General features: G+C 35.9%; 1 protein-coding gene across 2 annotated transcripts in view; it reads right to left on the bottom strand.

Annotated features, from left to right (window-relative positions):
* Window positions 1–2,027: 2,027 nt before the first annotated feature.
* Window positions 2,028–20,084, bottom strand: part of LOC117421450 (cGMP-specific 3',5'-cyclic phosphodiesterase-like) — a 66,510-nt gene continuing 48,453 nt past the window's right edge. For both annotated transcript variants that reach the window (XM_034035910.3, XM_034035909.3), the window contains exons 15-21: window positions 19,222–19,309; window positions 16,984–17,084; window positions 16,275–16,352; window positions 14,269–14,332; window positions 7,937–8,011; window positions 7,214–7,297; window positions 2,028–4,078 (exon numbers count right to left, since the gene is read on the bottom strand). In XM_034035910.3, the coding sequence (XP_033891801.3) occupies window positions 3,959–4,078; window positions 7,214–7,297; window positions 7,937–8,011; window positions 14,269–14,332; window positions 16,275–16,352; window positions 16,984–17,084; window positions 19,222–19,309 (610 nt within the window). In that variant the 3' untranslated portion in view covers window positions 2,028–3,958. The remainder of the gene's footprint in view (window positions 4,079–7,213; window positions 7,298–7,936; window positions 8,012–14,268; window positions 14,333–16,274; window positions 16,353–16,983; window positions 17,085–19,221; window positions 19,310–20,084) is intronic.

Consider the following 20,084-nt stretch of genomic DNA (forward strand, 5'->3'; position numbering starts at 1 on the left):
GGAGGCGTCATTTGAGTGTTCGCTATTAATTGCCAAGGCTAAAAAGCCGCACAATATTGGAGAGCAGCTAATCAAACCCGCCTGCCTGAAAATTGTAGAGAGGCTGTGTGGCCCACAGGTGGTGGATAAAGTGAGAACCGTCCCACTCTCTGACAACACTGTCAAAGACAGAATTGATAAAATGGCTGGAGATTGTCAAAACCAGCTGCACGAGAAGCTTAGGAATGTTCCCTTTGCCATTCAGTTAGATGAAACAACAACAGTGTCAGACGAATCCGTGCTCATCGTTTATGTGCAATATATTGACGGTGATGACTTGAAACAAGACATTCTTATGTCTACCAATCTAGCCACAACAACAACAGGCCAAGATATTTTTATAGCTATGGACTCTTATCTCTCGTCCAACAGTCTGCCGTACGAGAATATTGTTGCATGCTGCACTGATGGGGCTGCAGCGTTGATGGGCAAAAACAAGGGATTCAACAGCCGATTGAAGGAAAAAGCCCCGGGGTGCGCAATTTTCCACTGCATGCTACATCGCCAAGCATTGGCCAGTAAAAAACTTTCAGAAGACCTTAGTAACACCCTGGCAACTGTTGTTAAAGTTGTAAACTTCATTAAGGCTCGCCCTACTAACAAGAGACTGTTTGCCCAGCTGTGTGAGGATGAAGCGCATCAAACACTGCTGTTACACAGAGGTACGCTGGTTGTCGCGTGGACAAGTGCTTGTGCGTTTTATGGAACTGCAGGAAAAAATAAAGGAATTCTTGCAAGATCACAATCGACCACTGTGCGAACAGCTGACTGATGCGTTTTGGATCAAAACGGCATACCTAGCGGATACATTCACTCTCTACAATGAGACAAACAAGCGGATGCAGGGTCCTGAATCAAACGTCATGCAGTGCAAAGACGCTCTCGACGCTTTTGTGCGGAAACTGGAGTACAGAGTTGGAAAAATGTCAAAAGGGGAGCTACAACAATTTCCACTGCTGATGAAACAGTCTGGTGGCACTGTGCCTGCGTCTTTACGCACTGAATTTACCCGGCACATGAACATGCTTCGGGAGGAAATTAAATCCAGTTTTGCCGATGTTGACGAATACTTATCAAAGGAATCGTGGGGTGATGGACCCTTACATTTGCAGTCTCGAGGACGTGGAATACCTCGGCTGTGAAGATGAGCTTGCTGACCTTCAAGCCGATTCTGTGTCAAAGAAATATTTCCACGAGAACGGATACAAAAAGTTTTGGATTGTCAAAGGACACGCTGTTGCACCCAGACTGGCCAAACACACAGCTACAAGGGTTATTCTACCATTCAGCACTACGTACCTGTCTGAGACGGCCTTCAGCACGCTTGTAACAATAAAAACAAAAGCCTGTAACAGGCTTGATGTCCACCAGGACTTTAGGCTGGCTGTCACTAGCATCACACCTGACATCCCATCCCTGGTCAGAGGTATGCAGGCCCAAGGTGGCCATTAGTTTTTTAAGGAAGGAAAAAGTTATTGATTGTAACTTACTGTTTGTTATTGTTACTTATTGTTATTTTTATAACACATACATTATAGCTGTGTCAAAACCAGTGTTCACATGATGTGCATGTGTGTGCAACAAACTGCCCTGTTTCAGTTAATTGGTCATAGGGAGATCTAGGACAGAGCTATATAGGTGCTGTTAATCACTTATTACGCTGATAATGAATCATTATTATTCTTTTGGTAACAATGTGTGTGTATAGGCCTACAGTTAATTATACACAAAGATAACCAGGGCGAACCAAAGAGAAAAGGAAAGAAAAACTATAATTGATGTAAATTTTTGCCAATAAAGATTTGGAATTAATCACTTTATTCTTTTGGTGTGTGTGTGTGTGGGGGGGGCTCAGCTTTTCTTAGATACAAGTAGGGGGGGCTCAAAGGAAAAAAGGTTGGGAACCACTGCTCTATAACACTGTATGAAAGAGACTTGCTTTCATTTCCTCATTTATGCCACACTTGGGAAGGGACACATCAACCTGTTCAAATAACACAAGACACATTATACTGTAAAAAAGCACATTATTTTAATGGCATTAACCATTGAACTGTACCACAGTGTTTATCAGTATCAACATGTTTTTAGCAAATGTTAACAACATAAAATACACAGAGGTATGACAGTTTTCTACAGCACTGTGACAGAGAGCAAATGAATCCTAGTCAACAATCTCCCTCCCGACCTGGGAGGGCACTGTATAACAGGAACAATGTGCCCCGGACTGGATGGTTTGACAGTTCATTCCAGGGTCAGTTGGAAGTTGGCCATCCAAAAAGGGGCGAAGCCACAATACTAGAAATCAGCACCTTACTGCAGTAGACGATGTGTCAGTCATGGATTGGAGGAGACGTGATTGCACTCGCTACCAAAGGGGGAGTGACTGAACGTATAGCAGGGTGTGTGGCCGAGCGATCTGTTCCTCTGTTGTGGTTATGGAATGACCGTGAGGAGTGAAACAAAACTGTGATTTTAAGTGTTGCATTGTCTGTCTCAATAACTGTTGTTACTTGTCATTGTAGATGGCTAAATATCCGGGAGCTGTCGCTATTCAGCCAGCATCAAACCCGGACTGCACTGCACTACTGTTAGCACTGTTTCACATATTCACAACACCCGAAGCACTCACTGTTGGACTGGTGATCGTATAGGTGTTTTAAAGTGTGTGTTTATTGTTATTATCATGTCGGGACTGAACCCCCGTGGTTTTACTGACTATATACATTGTTGTGTATAGTCAGTGTTATTATTTTAAAGCCTTAATAAAGCTTTGTTATTTACCAGTGAACTGTTGTTGGACTGTTGTTTCTAAGCACTGCATCACCTCTACACCTGTGCACTACTAGCCACTTTGCCACAAGCACACAACATTCAGTCTGGCTTTCTACATTTATAGGTCTTCATTAATAAAAAATACAGAGACATAAACTATTCAATCAAGGTACATCTAAAACAAAGATACTGCAAAACTACAACAGTTTTAAATGCAAGCTGAGCAATATTTTTAGAAAATGCAAATACAGTAACAAATGAGTGTCTGACTTGCGTCAGTCTACAAAAAGTGCTAGTGAATGTACTGGCAGCAGATAAGGTTAACTTATATTAATAACTTAATATATTTGTACTGTTATATGAAACATGGTTAGTGTGTAACTTACTTTTGGTAAAACTCAAGTATATTTACAGCTGTATGTTTAAATAAAAACAACCATTTACAAAACTGTTCCATCAACCAAGTCATTCATATAAATCATGTAACATTTTATAACACAAGTAACTCAAAGTTTATAACAAATGCACTTCTTGGTAAAAAATGTTGATACAATTTAAAGGGTAAACAAGGACAGAAAGTGAAAAAGTGAAAACCTATAGAAATGTTTAAAATATTCTTTTTACAAAGCAAGAGGATCTGCCAACTTTTCAGTTTATATATATATATATATATATATATATATATTTTTTTTTTTTCTAAAATACGAAATCTTAGACAAGTGTATTTATTTTATTTTATAACTATAAATATAGTGACCAGATAAGTTTGTTTATTTTATTTTATAACTATAAATATAGTGACCAGATAAGTTTGCTTTTGGCATTTATGTTAATATAAATGAATACAGCATTTTTATTGCAGTGACCGAAAAACATTTTTTACACTGTTCAAAAACAAAATAAGCTTGCACTGGTCCCTTTTGATGATTTGATTCTTACTCAGGCCCTTCCTTCTTTGGTATATTTATCACATTTACTACAGGCTTTAAAAAATGATTTTGACAGAGCAAAAAATGACAATAATATATGGTTTTAAAGAAGTAAAAGTATAAAATGATGCCAATGGCTAGAGGAAAACAGATATAACAGGATGAAATCACAAGAATCACATATGCAAACGTGGCGATTTCTTTCCTTTGAGCTGTTATGTTGCTCCATTGACCAACTTTTTCTCGTCTTGCTCTGCCAGAAGTTTCCAATTCTGCCGGTTCTTTCTGCAGCCTTCTAGTAATGGTGAGCACGCCTCCGACAGCCCTGCCAGAGTCTGCAACAGAGAGATTTCAATTCACACAAAAAGTGGAATATACCCAAGAAAGACTTTCCCAGCTCATGGAATGCAGCCTGTACCTGAACTGGCATTCTTAAAGTAATAGTATCCCGCATAAGTGTCCCCAGTGACCTAAACTGGGTATTTTGAAACAGTTCACCAAATAAACATGGTGTAAGTTTATACAATGCAAATATTGAAATGGACGGCGGTGGAATATCAAACCCTCTTCGAAAAATGAAAAATAACCAGGAATAATAACAATCTCTGCACGCACATGGGGCTGTAGAATCAGAGACCTGAGGTCAAGATTTACACCTTTTTTTTCTCCAGTTCACAACGCACATTTATAAAACATGTACAGTATAGCAATGCACCCTCTGCAATAAATCACAGTATACATACTCATTTTGCCCTCCAAAAACATTCTGTATCTAACCAGCTTCACACAGGAATATATTTGCTTAGGAAAAGTCTATACTTTTATACTAAAAATTCAATACTTTGGTAGATTTGATCTGGTTGTCTATTTGTTAACCTGAAGACCATAAAGACATATAACCCTTTCATACAGCCGAGTTATGATGGCGCAGAACCGGCACTGATGTATTTTTCAAATACAATGTCTGATCAAGAACGAGGTAGTAATTGGAGACCGGAAGAAATTAAGGAATTGTTAACTTTACGAGTGGCAGCTACTAAACAGATGCAGCACTTTCAACTGTGCAGTAGAATTTGGGGGCACAGACTGCACAAATCCAGTTAATGTGATCGGGGGACTTCTCGAGAATGCAGAGGAAACTCAAAGTGAGCAACAGACACAATAGGCTGTCATATACAGTCACCTCCAAAATTATTGGCACCCTTGTTAAAGATGAGCAAAAAATAAAATAAATAATACTGTACTGAGCTATATAGAAACGTTTGCAATGTTGTCATTTACACAGGAACAGTACACAGTAATTCTAACACGTGTAAGTAATTGCGTATATATATATATAGTCACCTCCAAAATTATTGGCACCCTTGATAAAGATGAGCAAAAAAGGCTGTATAAAATAAATAATACCAGTACTGAGCTATATTTTAATTTTCCAACATGTAGAACATATATGACTTTATTAATGATTCAATGGGATCAACCAAAATTACACATTTCTCAAATTATAAATTTATTTCCAAAAAAATGAAGTGTCACAATTATTGGCACCCTTGTTTTCAGTGCGTTGTGCACCCTCCCCTTGCAAGGATAACGGCACTGAGTCTTTTTCTATAATGTTTAATGAGATTGGAGAACACATTGGGAGGGATCTTAGACCATTCCTCCATACAGAATCTTTCCAGATCCTTGATATCCTTTGGTCTGTGCTTATGGACTGCCCTCTTCAATTGAAAGTCCGGAGTCTGAGATGGCCATTGCAAAATGTTGATTTTGTGGTCAATTAACCATTTCTTTGTGGATTTTGATGTGTGCTTGGGGTCATTGTCTTGCTGGAAGATCCACTTGCGGCCAAGTTTCAGCCTCCTGGCAGAGGCAACCAGGTTTTTGGCTAAAATGTCCTGGTACTGGGTAGAGTTCATGATGCCGTTGACCTTAACAAGGGCCCCAGGACCAGTGGAAGCAAAACAGCCCCTAACATCAAAGATCCACCACCATATTTTACAGTAGGTATGAGGTTCTTTTCTGCACACGCTTCCTTCTTTCGACACCAAACCCACCGCTGGTGAGTGTGGCCAAAGAGCTCTATTTTCGTCTCATCTGACCATAGCACCCGGTCCCAATCGAAGTGCCAATGCCGTTTAGCAAACTCCAGTCGCTTACGTTTGTTCGTTGCTCTCAATAAAGGCTTTTTTCTGACAACCCTTCCAAATAGCCTATTGGCATGGAGGTGGCGTCTAATTGTAGATTTGGAGACCTGGTGACCCCAAGATGCAACCAAGTTCTGTAATTCTCCAACTGTGGCCCTTGGATTTCCCTTTGCCTCCCGAACAATCTGCCTCACTGTGCGTGGGGGCAAAATACACTTGCGTCCTCTTATCAGGCAAGTTTACCACTGTTCCAGTGGTTTTGAACTTCTTAATTATTGCCCTAATAGTGGTAAGTGGTATATTTAGTTTTTTTAGCTATTGTTTTGTACCCATTACCTGATTTATGAAGGTCAACAACCATTTGTCTCTCTTCATTTGTGAGTTATTTGCCTTTCCCCATGGTGATGGATGATAAATGGATTTCATATGCGTGTTAACTCATTTTTATACCCCATTGAAACAGGAAGCCATGGAAGGCCCCAATACAGTTCCTTAAGACTGAGATGAACTTAAAGAAGTAGAATATTAATGCAGATTTATAGTATTATACTTTACAGCCTTTTTTGCTCATCTTTATCAAGGGTGCCAATAATTTTTAATTTTGGAGGTGACTGTGTGTGTGTATATATATATATATATATATATATATATATATATATATATATATATATATATATTTATATTTATATATATATTATATGCAGATGATTGACAAGCCTACAACTTAATACACTGCAGTTGGTATCAGACGGCTGCATGAAAATAATATTAATAATGTGTCCTCTCTATTAATAATATATTTTCCACATATATATTATTAATAGAGGATAAAGCAAGCACAGGGAAGTTCACAGTACACTACAGTTCTCCAGCGTCAATCCTTACAAGATAAGAAATTGATATATATAACATATATATAACATTTTTTCTTTTCTTTTTTTTTTTTTTTTTAAAGTAGCTTACCCATATTATTCTGCTTATTTATTTGTTTGTTTGGTTTTGTTTCCATTGCCGTTGCCATGAAAACGATGACAGGTTTGAAAGTTGTACTCACATTATTCCTTTGGCTGTGTGAAAGGGTTATGACGGTATTATATGCAATTTCGTGCTGTGTGAATGGGTATTTTAAAGAATTTTTTAAACATCTCTGAGATGGCTCAGTAGCGGCATGTGTGTGTCAAAGTGGTAATAGAGTGTTTTATGTATAATTCCGGGAACATGACAGAATTATTGTTTTTCCTTGTATTTCTACATCACAGGACAGTCTGTAAACCTTAAAGAGCAACACAAATGAGAAGAAAAACATAACACCTAATAACTTACCTCATATAACTGTATGCAGATCGCATCAATGAAGCCCACCTGCATGCTGGGAATTTTATCCCTCTTATCTCTATTCATTAGATCCTGGAAAAGGGGAAAGATCAAGAGAGAGGCACAAAAAGCTGTTTTTTGTAATTTTTGAACTAGAAACATACAACTTTAATTGGTTGGTTGTATGTAACTGTAAACTGCTTTGTAAACTAGTGAACTATGGTTTGATAAAATGAATATAAAATATTTTCAACACAGAGTGTAGCAACATGGGCTCTAGGGTGAGATCACCAAACCCATTTAAGGTGTAATCTATAGTACATGAAACACCAGACAACTTTAAAGCAACTGTTTGTAGGGGCCATTTTTAGCAATTTCACCCCCCAATGTGAAAAAAAAAAGCCACATCAATTTTGATTTGACAAACATGGTGACAAGTTTCACTATCAACTAGTTGCATCAGCAGTTGCCAAAAAAAAGTTGCCTGAAAGTTGCCTCGTGCTCTATGGCATTATGGCAGATTCAAACCCAGGCCGAGGTGAAAGGCTAGTAAATTAACTCTGATAATATTCTGACAATATTTTGCACATGTGTGATAAAAAACAGCGTGCCAAAAAAGCTGGGTAAATTCTCTTTCAGGCAGTGAATTTCAAGGCTACATTTTCTTGTCTAATTCTTGAACCAGCTGGGTCGATATTGCTGTTTATTTGAATGAAAGTGTGTGATACTTACAATAGGTTCTATGTTGAGCTCTTTTCTCTCTTTGTCTCCTTGCTCGAAAAATTCTGTAGCAACAAGCTCAGCTACCTGCAAAATAAAACGGGTTTGATTCTTTTAACTATTGTATGTAAACAGCTTTTTGATGTTGTGGCAGTGTGTCCCAATCTTTGTGTTTCATGTTGTCTGTTATATGTGGATATAGTGGGGCATGGGATATAAATAGGTCTGTGTAGCACGAGTGATTTAAAATATATAGTTGTATTTAGGCACAGGGACTGCACATTCACTTCACGTGCAGATAAAGTATGTAACAGTATGTGAGCACGAGGATTGCACAAATTAGTTCATGTGCTGGGATTCAAGTGAATTATTAATTAGTAATTGAATCCCGACACAACTGTATATGTATAGATGTACGAGTCACTGACTCAGGGTTGGGTGTTCGGTGAGTGGAGACCAGGAGAGACAGAGGAGATTAAAATCAGATAAAGAATAATAATTGCTATTCGTGCTGACCTAGATCAGCACGATACTTGTTGTTTGTTTAGTGTTCGTCCACTGACTGTTTTGTCTTTCTGTTTATTTTGGCCAAAGTGATGTTTGTTTTGTGTATGTTTTGTTTTGTTCAAACCTTTTATTTGTATTAATAAAACACTGAGCGCCGCAGCGTCTCAGTTTCGCCCGCAGTTGCTGTGTGTTTTGGTTTCATTTCCTGGCCTGACGTCACAGACGTTCACAGACAGTCAGCAGTAAACAAGACATGACTTCTCCCTGTTGGAGCATCCCTTACATTGATCTGTCTTGGTTTCCGCAGTAGATCAAAACAGACACAAATTCCACTGGATTAAAAACAAACTGAATGGTGTATTTCAAGTATATTATACCCCATTTGTACCAAATCAGATTCCAAGAAATCCCACAATACGAAAACTTAGTTGCATTATGTAGTAATAAAATAAGTAACTTGAATTGCTATTGCATTTACTTGTATAAGACTACATGGGGGAAATTCAAAGCCTCTACTCCAGCGTGTCATTAGTATGTTTTCTTTCTTAACGCCAAAAAACATACATTACACAATTTAAATTCAAAGGCTCTTAATTATTCTTAGATTGTTCATTCATGTTTTGGAACTTTAACTCACGCTAATGACAATGAATTTCCCCTCATGTGTTCAACATTGATGTATATTGTATTAAAAATTATTAATCTAACACAATACGACTAACATCTGTTCTTGAGTGGTACCACAAATGTTAGTAACCACTACCAATGCAGAATGACTGGGATATTTATTCTGGATTTGACTTTTAAAAATGAGTTTCTAGAATGGTGACTGCCAAGGCTGGTATGCATTTAATGTGATTGGTGGTGCAAGTGAAGAGGTTACTTATAATATCCACTTTATTCCCTTTTACGGCTTAATTAAATAATATTTAATTCAAAGCTGGCAACCAGGCATCAGCCTTGGATTTTAATAAATCAAACACCGAGCAAAATCTAATCAGAAACCCTGTTTACAGAAGCAGTACAATTACATATATACAGAAACCAATTACATGGATTCATAATAACCACAGGCTGGGTATACTGATTAATAACGTATATACATCGAAGCAAAAAGCACAAAATGATGTATCCCATTGCTAAGTTACATTGGGCTAGATTCTCAACCCAATAAAGTGACCAAACCAGAAATGTACAACTCAGACATTAAATGAAGGTGCTAGTAAGCAGTCTGGAGTTGTTTTATTGTAACAATTTGGTGTAAAAAAAAGGTTTGTTTGTTATATATTTGAAGCTTTGGAACATTAATGTACTTTTTCTTTTTAGAAAGAAATCTTAGAACTGGGATAAATGCCTTGTGAATATGGCCCTAAGCCTTTTGTGTCCGTGTTATATTGAGTACAATATAATTACTTGTGCTGGGCTATTTGTGTCTTTTGTAAACAGCTCATATTGGCCACTTCCTACTGCCTAGGGGCCAAGGTTCACTTGGGAAGCAGAAGACAATGCTTAACCCATTCCATTTTAGGACCAAGTTAGAACTGTGTAGGCTTACAAGGGATATTGTACAGTACCAAATCAAAGCAGTTGAACATTTTTATTCATCATCAACTATTGGCTCCGCCACATAAAACACATTATTATGTCATACTAGACTACCAAATATGAGCTGTTTAAAAAATGACAGGGTTATTAATGATGACAGATCAGACTTGCCAGCCCCCCAAAAACATGAGCAAAACTATGATTCAGTGTGCTGATTTATTATAGCCTGTTACTAGATTTCAATAATGCCTCTTTTCCACTGTACAACCGAGCCGTGCCAGGGCCGTACCTCGCAGTGCAGTTAAGGGGAGCCTGGGTTATTTTGACACTGCAGAGCCGAGCCATGCTACTGACGTCACAGACAACGAAAGACAGTTGTCATTAATTGTTAAATGTGAAAAGGCAGGCAAAGACAGCCAGGGATGGGAAAAAAAAATAAAAATCTGTGTTGTACTACTGTTTCGTTTGAATATCAGTAAATGCTATTACAACTGCGACTACTAGTAATAATAATAATAATAATAGCACATTTAATAATAATAATAATAATATAATAATAATAATCTGCTTTTATTTGTATTGTGTAAAATATTGAAAAATACGTACGTGAGTTTGAAAGAAAACACACACACACACACACACACTTGGCAATTACCTCGTTTCCACAACGTCTGCAGCATCGTACTGCATTGTTCTGTCACTGTTATGAAAGCGTGCCACATTGTTTTCATGATTTTTGTAAAAATCCATACCGTTCCCTGGCTTGTGTCAGCACCATACAATGCCAGCATCCTCATACCAGACTGGCACGGTGCTGCCCAGAGCCCTGTTGTGCACAAGGCTGTATAGTAACTGCATAAAAACAAAGATTTAAAAAAGATATATATATATATATATATTTTTTTTTAAATGAAATTCTATCCAGTGCCGTGAAAAAAATAAATAAATAAACGGACAGTCTGGTAGTTGTAGTATTATTATTTATTTATTTATTTATTTATTTATTTATTTATTCTGTTGAAAACCCAAAAGCAAATTTTAAAAACTTCATCTTGATGCTTCTGAGATGACAGTTAGGCTACCATTATAGGTATTACATAATTTTGTTATCTGCACAGATTTATACGTTTCGAGGGGGGCGCTTGACTATGGGGTGCCATGTGTAAAAAAAGTATTTTTTCCCAGATTTAACTTAAATGTTGTGAAAATAAAAAAATATTTTTTGAAATTTTTTGAAAAGACGAAATTGACCTGTTAGTGAAATGGAAAAAATTAGGAAATATTAGGTAACACTTCGCAGGGCCAAAAAAACATGATACATGGAAGTAAATAACTAACAAAATAAATTCACTGGCACCAGTGTCGGCATTAGGATTTACTGGGCCCTGGGGCAAGGCTTTGAAGTAACACCCCTCCCCCAACAAAAGAAAAAAACAGCGGCGCAATGCTGCAGCGCTTTTGAAAATAAATACATCAGCAGCATAAATCTGAATCGGTCAAAAACTTTTTTTTTCTTCAACAAAACATATTTTAACAAGACAGTAATCAATCAAATAACAGTATAGCCAAACATTAATAAGTCAATTATGTAGCAAGATTAATCAATTTTATTAAAAACTTGATTTAGTTAATATTGAAACATATTCATATTTTCAAATTAGTCACAAACGTATTAATCATAGGCATCAATTGGATTTTTATATTAATGTTATGAAGTACAAAACGTTTATATAAAAAAAAAAACATGTGCATCTCAAAACCTAGCCCACAGTACAAATGAATTCGTTACAACGCCTTAGCGAAAACATACTTCTATAAACACACTTAACAAATGAATATCCCAAAAGTGTGTTAATTTAAGAATATCGCAGAAAACTTTTGTTTGAGTCTATGTATACTTTAGATGTGTAAAGGAAAAAAGTAATGTACATACAGTAGGCTATGCAAGTAAATACTTTTCAGCATATTTCAGTTGTCTATGTGAACAGGATGGCTGCAGTGGTGACATCAGACCAGAAAGTTACACACACAGACAGTACTGGCAGGTGAAACTGAGACGCTACAGAGCTCAGCTTTTATTAAATAATAAAACAAAGATTTAAATAACACAAAACAAAAGGGCACGTTGGCCAAACAAACAAACAATAAACAATAACAAGTATTGTGCTGGTTTATTAACCAGCACGTCTAGCAATTGTTATTTCTCTGTGTTTACTCTATTACCTCCTCTCCAGACTCGTTCTACACTCTGAACCCCCTTCACCGAACAAGGAAAGCTGCAGGCTTTGATATTCTGGCAGAGGTGAGATTGGTGCTCGTCCTATGCCAGAAATAATTAATAAACTCGTGCAGATTGTGGCCGAGGGGTAATAGAATAATTACTAGCCAGTTAAACCCCGATATATCGGTCTCTAAATTTTTTATTTTTTTTTGCTTTTACTTATAATTGACATCTAATTAACTTTCTTCCTTTTATGCTGTATTACTGAATTCACTTTGATAAAATGTACAGACTATATAACCGTGTTGTGTCATTATTGTTATTGTTCAACTGTGTTTCACTTTCCAGATCTTGAGCTTGATTGGAAGTAATTAACAATTAATAGTGCTAATTAATTAAAACCATTACACATATCAGCTAGTTACTCTTGATTGGGTATTGTAAATGTATTTACTTGTTAATACTTCCCATAGGATGTAAACCAATTACAGCCACATAATCCTTGTAATATAACTAACTTGCATAGAACTGTCTCTTGCTTTACCTGCAATTCTGCTATATATTTAGAGAGCTAGCAAAATGAAAAGACCCAGTAAGTGCATATATAACATATTTCCTGTAAACTTTCTTTTACCTGAAGTAATAAAAGATATGCAATGAAAATACTGTAGAATCTGTCATAACTGATTTAATTGGTTCCAGAGGTCATTCGAATGTGTAAAAATAACGCATCTCAGAGGGAGGAGTTATACTACATTGCAGTTGCTTTATAAAATGTTGTGGCATTATAAATTAACAATGTCAGGTACATCATTGTGTCTAAAACACCAAAGTAAAGTGCTACACGTATACTATACAAATCTCTGGAAATGATTGCAAAACAAAGCACTGTAATGCAGTATTTGGTAATTTACAGAATAGCATTCCAAAAACAGTTCTTATGCCAGTCTATGCCAAAGTAATCCGACAAGAAAGTGCACACACAATCACAAACTGGCTTTGGAGGTCAGCAGAAAAAAATGTTTCAGCTTTATAACGGTACAGTAATTATATAAATCCCTTGCTTTCTTGTTTTCTTTAACATGGTTAAACTGGTCAGTTACATGAAGTGACAGCATGTAAAAAGTGAAACCGAATTTCCAAACGCACTGTCTTTTCTTTTTTCTTTTATCTGCAACTGAAACCATTCTGTCCTACGCATTGATCAGTTTCCATCAGTACTGTTCAGTTGGTCGCATCATGTGTAAATGACAGATTTAGGGGAGCTCCCTAATAAAAGCTAAATCTCAAAACAATATAAATATTTAGTACAGTAATTGTTACAGATGTGTATAATGGTATTTAAAACCAGATTAATTTATCTGCCTTTCTAAATAATAGAGGGTATGGTGTCTTACAGGATCGGAAATGACAGGTTATACTGTAAATGTTCGCTATGATTGCATTTGAGACCTGGGTAGCTAATGCAAGTGCAACAGTGGTTCAGAGTTATGGAATTATTTTGTTAGCTGCAATTACTTGACATAGTTAAGCAAGCACAGGTTTGTTCAGACTGCATTGTATAGTCCTAATAAAGGGCAAATATGAAAAAGTTTGGCAGTAACGTGCATACCCAACTAGGTATGTGAATGCTGTGAATGCAAAAATGTATCATGAGATGACCACGACCTACATCCACAGTAAGTACTGAACAGCATACCATGAGCAATGGTCGTGCACAGTTTAAGCCTTCAATAGGTGAACCAATGAAATAAGCAGGTCAACATGACAAATATTTACAGTGTGGAGTAACTCAATCTAATAATTAGCCATGTAACATTTCTTCATTATCCTTCATAATCATAATCACATAATGTTATACCCTACAGAACTTCTACTAAGGAACTTCCAGTTGGTCTAGTTTCTCCTCTGTTTCTCCTCAGGGCCTAATAAACCTGCTATGTGTAAATAATAGATATTATCAATACAGAATATATGTATTAATGAGTATAAACAGTCAAATTATTGTCTTTATGAAATTGTTAGGTTATGCCTAAAATGTCTGTCTGTACAATGAGGTGCTAATCCTTACCCGTCGTTGAACTGGCCAAGGCTTTGTTATTGCAGAAATGTCACAGGCTGTCATCAACATTGACCTAAAGGAAATACAAAATACAGTATGTTAGTAACATATATAAGTATCATGGAAGAGTAGATCACCATGAATGTACTGTACATGTAATAATTGAATTATGACATGGGAGGGGGGGGGGATTTTCAAAAACCAGTGTTATTGTATTGAACTTGCGGTACAGTAACAACATCTTTAGTAGCAACTGATTTTCAAATGAAATTTCTTAATAGAATCAATCTGTTAATGTTTTGAAATTGAGTTGATGAACACATTTCTCGTTAAAAAGCTTAATTGTCACAGGAAACGTACATCATTTCCTGTCTCAAAGACTAGATAAGGGGAACTAAGGGTTCATCAAAATGCATGTTAACGAGATCAAGAAAAATGGATGGAAGCATAGTTCGCTGTTATGGAAACTACTAGCATACAGGGTAGTGGGTCTCCCACCAGCGAGCAGCAGCCAAATGGAAATAAAAAGTAATGGGAATATCTATTTTGTGTATAATTTGTAAACTTCATTTCAAATTGTGCATTTTGTCAGCAGAATGTACATTTATTTAGAACACTTCACATATAAAATGCTGATTTACGATTATCTGACGTGTGAGTGAAAATCAGACGGCACGGATTACAAACAAACAAACAAATAAAATGTAAACCCCACTAGTCATGTACTCTCATTCGGGGGGATATTTTGCCACAGCTTTCTATATAGAACTCTTTTAATGTGCATTTTGCAATCTTTTTTGGTTAAAAAGAAAGACTGTATGCCATCTATGTATATTGGTTGGAATTTATTTTCTTATGTTGACATCTACTTTTGCATGTATTTTAGTATGTACGATTGTAGGCTATAAATAAATAAGTTTGAAGTGGCATTGGTGTTTGTATTTGTTAGTTATTATACATGTATACCATGTATGTAAATATCCCTTGTATATTTATTAAGCTTTTATAATTACGATAGAACTCCCTAACCCAATACACAATTTGTTTATAATTAATTGTTCGGTGAATTCCTCTAATCATGCATTTTCTCTGGTACGGTTTGCTCGCCTCCAATTGATTAGGAATAGCCACTGAACACTTACAGTATTATAAGAACATTTTAAATGCATACACATCTGTGAAGGTCTGACAACATTACAAATACATTTAGGCAAAATCCACATCAAAGATCTGTTGCTTGTAAAGGAAACATTATTGTAATAGCTAGTTTGCCGTTTTCTATACCAAGATTTCATTATTTACTCTTAGGTTTGTATTTGTATAATTCAAATAAAATCTACAGTACAGGTCAGTTGTCATATAATCTACGTATACAGGTTCAGATGCATTGATAATTTCTGTAACAATAACTAGGTGCAAATAACGGTATATCATTTTAGCAATGCAACAAACGTTCTGTAAGGTTACAAATTATCAAAACAAGTGAATAAATATGAATAAATATCGTTCATAACCAGAAGTATAGAAAAGGCTTAAATATGTTCATAACTACAAATATTGAATTATCTTGGTAGTCTGTAAGAAATCAACTCTGGTCCTGTACACTCTCTCTGCATCATTGGCATCACAGCTACATCCTGTTACATTTCTGTTTCATGGTGAGTTATATACTCTTTCATTAATTAAAACCCTCCTTTTCCATGTGCAAATTAACTCCTGATAAATTCTGACAATTACCATGGATTTCCTTTTAAATTCCCATGCAAACAAAAGAAACAGTCACAAGAAGCACTGCTCGTTAAGATATTAACATTATTTCATAAATCAGCATAATTTTGTAAATCACATTATCACAATTATTTAATAATGAAATAGGAATAACGACTGCTTGAAAATGCCAACTTGTGGCAAATGTCATAACTAAATTTCATCACAGTTGAATAAATTCACAAAGTGTGTGCATATGAGCGCCTCCATTATATGCCTTCATTGTTTTTGTTTTGTTATTTACATACCTTAGCAAGTCTCTGTGGTGTTCATCTTCCCAGATAAACTGACTGTTCTTTGTAAGTTCAAAAAACTCCCCTCTTTTCCTGTAAAACAGTGATATTGTCATTCTAATTGAGGTTTGTAAGATGCTACATAATTAATTCTTAGTGTTGCCGTGGTACCATTGAGAGAGGCAACGGGACAGAATTAGCTGTATTTTGTTTACTTGTTTCTTTTAGATGTTAAAAATATAAATAAATGACAAAACATTTTTATTTTACTTTTAATGTAACAAATGCCCCTCCCCAGTTGTTTTGCACAAACTATATTAATCTATCTAATTACTTGTTGTATGGAGGGTTGCGTATGGTATAGAATAGCTTCTGCAGTCAAAAAGGTAAATATAATGCCTACAGTATAAATAACAAATCTAAACAAAGTTATGGAAATCTTGTTTACTTGTTTGTAACTAATCCAGAAACTCATGTTTGCCATGTTTAGTCTTCATGGATTTAGTTCTCAATATTGTACAGAACCTGTTTATTTTTTTGTGCTACCTATTAGTTACTATACTACAGAATGACGTGGGTTCAGGTTTTATGTGCGGTAGTTGCAAAAAACTGGATGCAAAATGTTACCAGCAGCCAAATAGATAAAATTGCATCCCTTATTATTTCAGGAACATTCCTAGCAACCTACTGTTCAAACCACCTGCACCTGTCACTTGTTACTTACTTCATATAAAGGGCTAGATCTGTGGCAAGAATAGCTCTCTCAATCATCTTCAGTGTGGTTCTGTACTCCTCTAAGGAAAGGCCACTCAAAATCTGGTTTCCCTAAAGCAACAGGGGATGGTGGGGGGAATTGTTTTAGAGACAATAACAGACAAGTTAACACAAATTCTGTATTGTCCAAGCTATGGAAATTAAAGTCATTTGGTCACCTGCTGCGATTGTAACAGAAGTAAACAGATACTGTATACTGGAACAGATCTATTAAGGTCTTCAAAACAAAATAACCTTTTAATTTTTTTTTTTTTTTTTTTAGAAAGAAAACATTAGGTTATTATCATAACCCTGATTCCCTGAAATAGAAATGTAACCATTACCAAATGGGTATTTACCTCCTAAAAACCTGAAACCTAAATAAGATATAACAAAGCTACTCAGCTGAGCCTGTGACGCAGTCGCAGCCCGCCCGAGGGTATAAAGGACTGCGCGCACAGATCTCAGGGGTCATTTTTCCTTCAAGCCTGCTGCAATCATGGATGCAGCAACCTTGAAGGTTAATGGCTACAAACAGAAAAACAGAATGAGAAAAGCCAGTAATAACAATACAGTAATAACAATTACTTTAATTATACGTAATTTTGGCCGAAGCCAAAACAAGAATAAAATAACCAGCCAGAGGTATTTCAGTCTTGGGGGAGAGCACAAAATCAGCCGACTTTGCTTGATCCCTGGGAAGGAGCGACTCAAGCCGTTGGCTTCACGCGGTGCACAAGGCCGCAGTGGGACATAACAAACAACAGGTTGTAGTGCACAAATACGCGTAATTAGTAAAACTAATACAGCGATTACTTTTAATATCACATATAATTTGTGAATAAACACAATAAATGTGAAAATCTATAGCAGAAAAAGTAACAAGTACTGATCTGAATAGGCTTTCCTGTCAGGTCAGTTCTTGAAAGGAAAAATGACGCTGAGATCTGTGCGCACAGTCACTTATACCCTCGGGGAAGGCATAACTGTGTCACAGGCTCGGCTGAGCAGCTTTGTTATGTATTATTCAGGATTCGGGTCTTTAGGAGGTTAATACCCATTCGGTAATGGTTACATTTCGTACCTGAAAGGGAACTACAACTGTTAATCTCTTAAAACAAGTAGCAAATTGTTCTGAAGGTTATTTTGAAGTGTAAATTTAATTTTGGTACAAAGATCTTCATAAATCAGGCTGTTTATACATTTTATTCCTTAAATCAGTTCTGTGCCTATTTTTAAGCTACTCATAAACATACCATAGTATTCTATAGTAGTGTCAAAACCACTATATCATACTTATTTCTATTTTAAAAAATAGATTGCTTTAGAAATCTACTTGATTTTTGCCATTTCCCTACTTTTAATTTTCTGTATATTTCTATAAATATCTTGCTTTCTAGAGGACCTGTTTTTTTTATAAAGGTTATTATATAACGTTTCAAGATGACCCACTGATAAATCTAAGGGGCAAGTGCTTATGGGGAGGGTTGGTGGAATTTAAAAACAAGTTTTAACAGTAATGACACTTTCTGCCATACAGGATTCTGCAAAAACTGTATATGTAACCCCATCACACTGCATAACATTTAATATGTGATAATCTTAAAATAAATGTTAAAATGCATTATGTTTATAGTAACCTGAGCCTGATAATAATGGGGTCAGAAAACCTCCTACCACTCAAATGCAGTCCTCGTCAATAACTTCAGCTTGTCTTGAGTATCACCAGCTGTTCTACTTTTGAAGCACCTGATCCTCCATTTACAATCTGGTCAGGCAGAAGGCCCGTGCTCCCAAACCAAAATACATTTAACCACAGAACTGCCAACCTCAATGATGAGCACTGATTAAGCCCTATTATTTTAAGCCATATTGATGTTTAACTTAATGGGATGTCATTTGCACATGTGACACACATTACTTGGGATTGTTTCTACCTGTTTCTAAATAAGTATGTATTACCAGTGAGAAAGTGATGACCGTAGAGATTGACTATAACCAGCGCCATGGTGTTTTTTGGCACTGTGAATTCACAACTTGGCTAACCTAATTGTTACTACAGTATGATGGATTCCCCCTTTATTAGTTTCACACTAATACAAGATGCAGGCAAAAATAATGTTGTATCCTGAAAATAAAACCCTCCACAGCTACTTATCTTTCTTGAATTCAAGATATTGGTCAAAGATATGGACTGATTGAGACTTACAGGGCTGTTGAGTATCATCAGGCACTGGTCAAAGTGGTGATGCTCCATTGTGGAGTGACAGTAGAGCTGAGCAAGAGGGTGCTCACTCCTGTTTGAATACATTGAATACATAAATACATTACAATAGGGGTATTTCTCTACATCTTCTGCTGTTGTTCTTAAAAAATAACATATTTTACTTTTAAAGTAAATTAATAGAAAAGTATAAAACAAAATGTCATTGCTTAGTGATATGTTTTTAAAAAACATCTGTTGAAAAGCTGAAGGATAGGGCATACTTACAAAGCTTTTGTTCACATGTTATTTAAAGAATAACTTCAAGGTCTTTTTGAAACCATTCTCTTTGAAAAATGAGAATGAACCCCCTCTCAAAAACAGTTTAAAAAGGGTTTAGTATACTCCAAGTAAAATACAAAACAGTCCTTAAAGTTGTGAATGGGTCTCATTTTTTAACATTTATTTTGTACTGTATTAACATTGCTGTTACTTTGGGCACTGTTAATAATGCATAATTCTTTTGAATGTTTTTTCTTTCCCCCTAAAATAAATAAAATACAGTTTGATATTCATTAAACTATTCTAGACTGTTGACTTACTTAAGAGCAGTCTTGTACTTTTTGTATTAGGTTTACACTTGAAAAAATATGTGAGAAAACAAATGTACCACTCAAAATACATCTCATTACTTGGTTTGATCAAATCACTGTGAATGATAATAGAAATATGAAACTTTTCAATTATAATTTATAAGGGAGCTCATCTCATATAAGTATGTATTTCTCTTGTAAGACTTTTATTAATTTAATTTACTGTTCGTTCTTGTCTGGAACATCTTAATTATCAGACTTCTTTTATATTGCTGT

This window comes from Acipenser ruthenus, chromosome 1, assembly GCF_902713425.1.
Source record: "Acipenser ruthenus chromosome 1, fAciRut3.2 maternal haplotype, whole genome shotgun sequence".
Lineage (NCBI taxonomy): Eukaryota > Metazoa > Chordata > Actinopteri > Acipenseriformes > Acipenseridae > Acipenser > Acipenser ruthenus.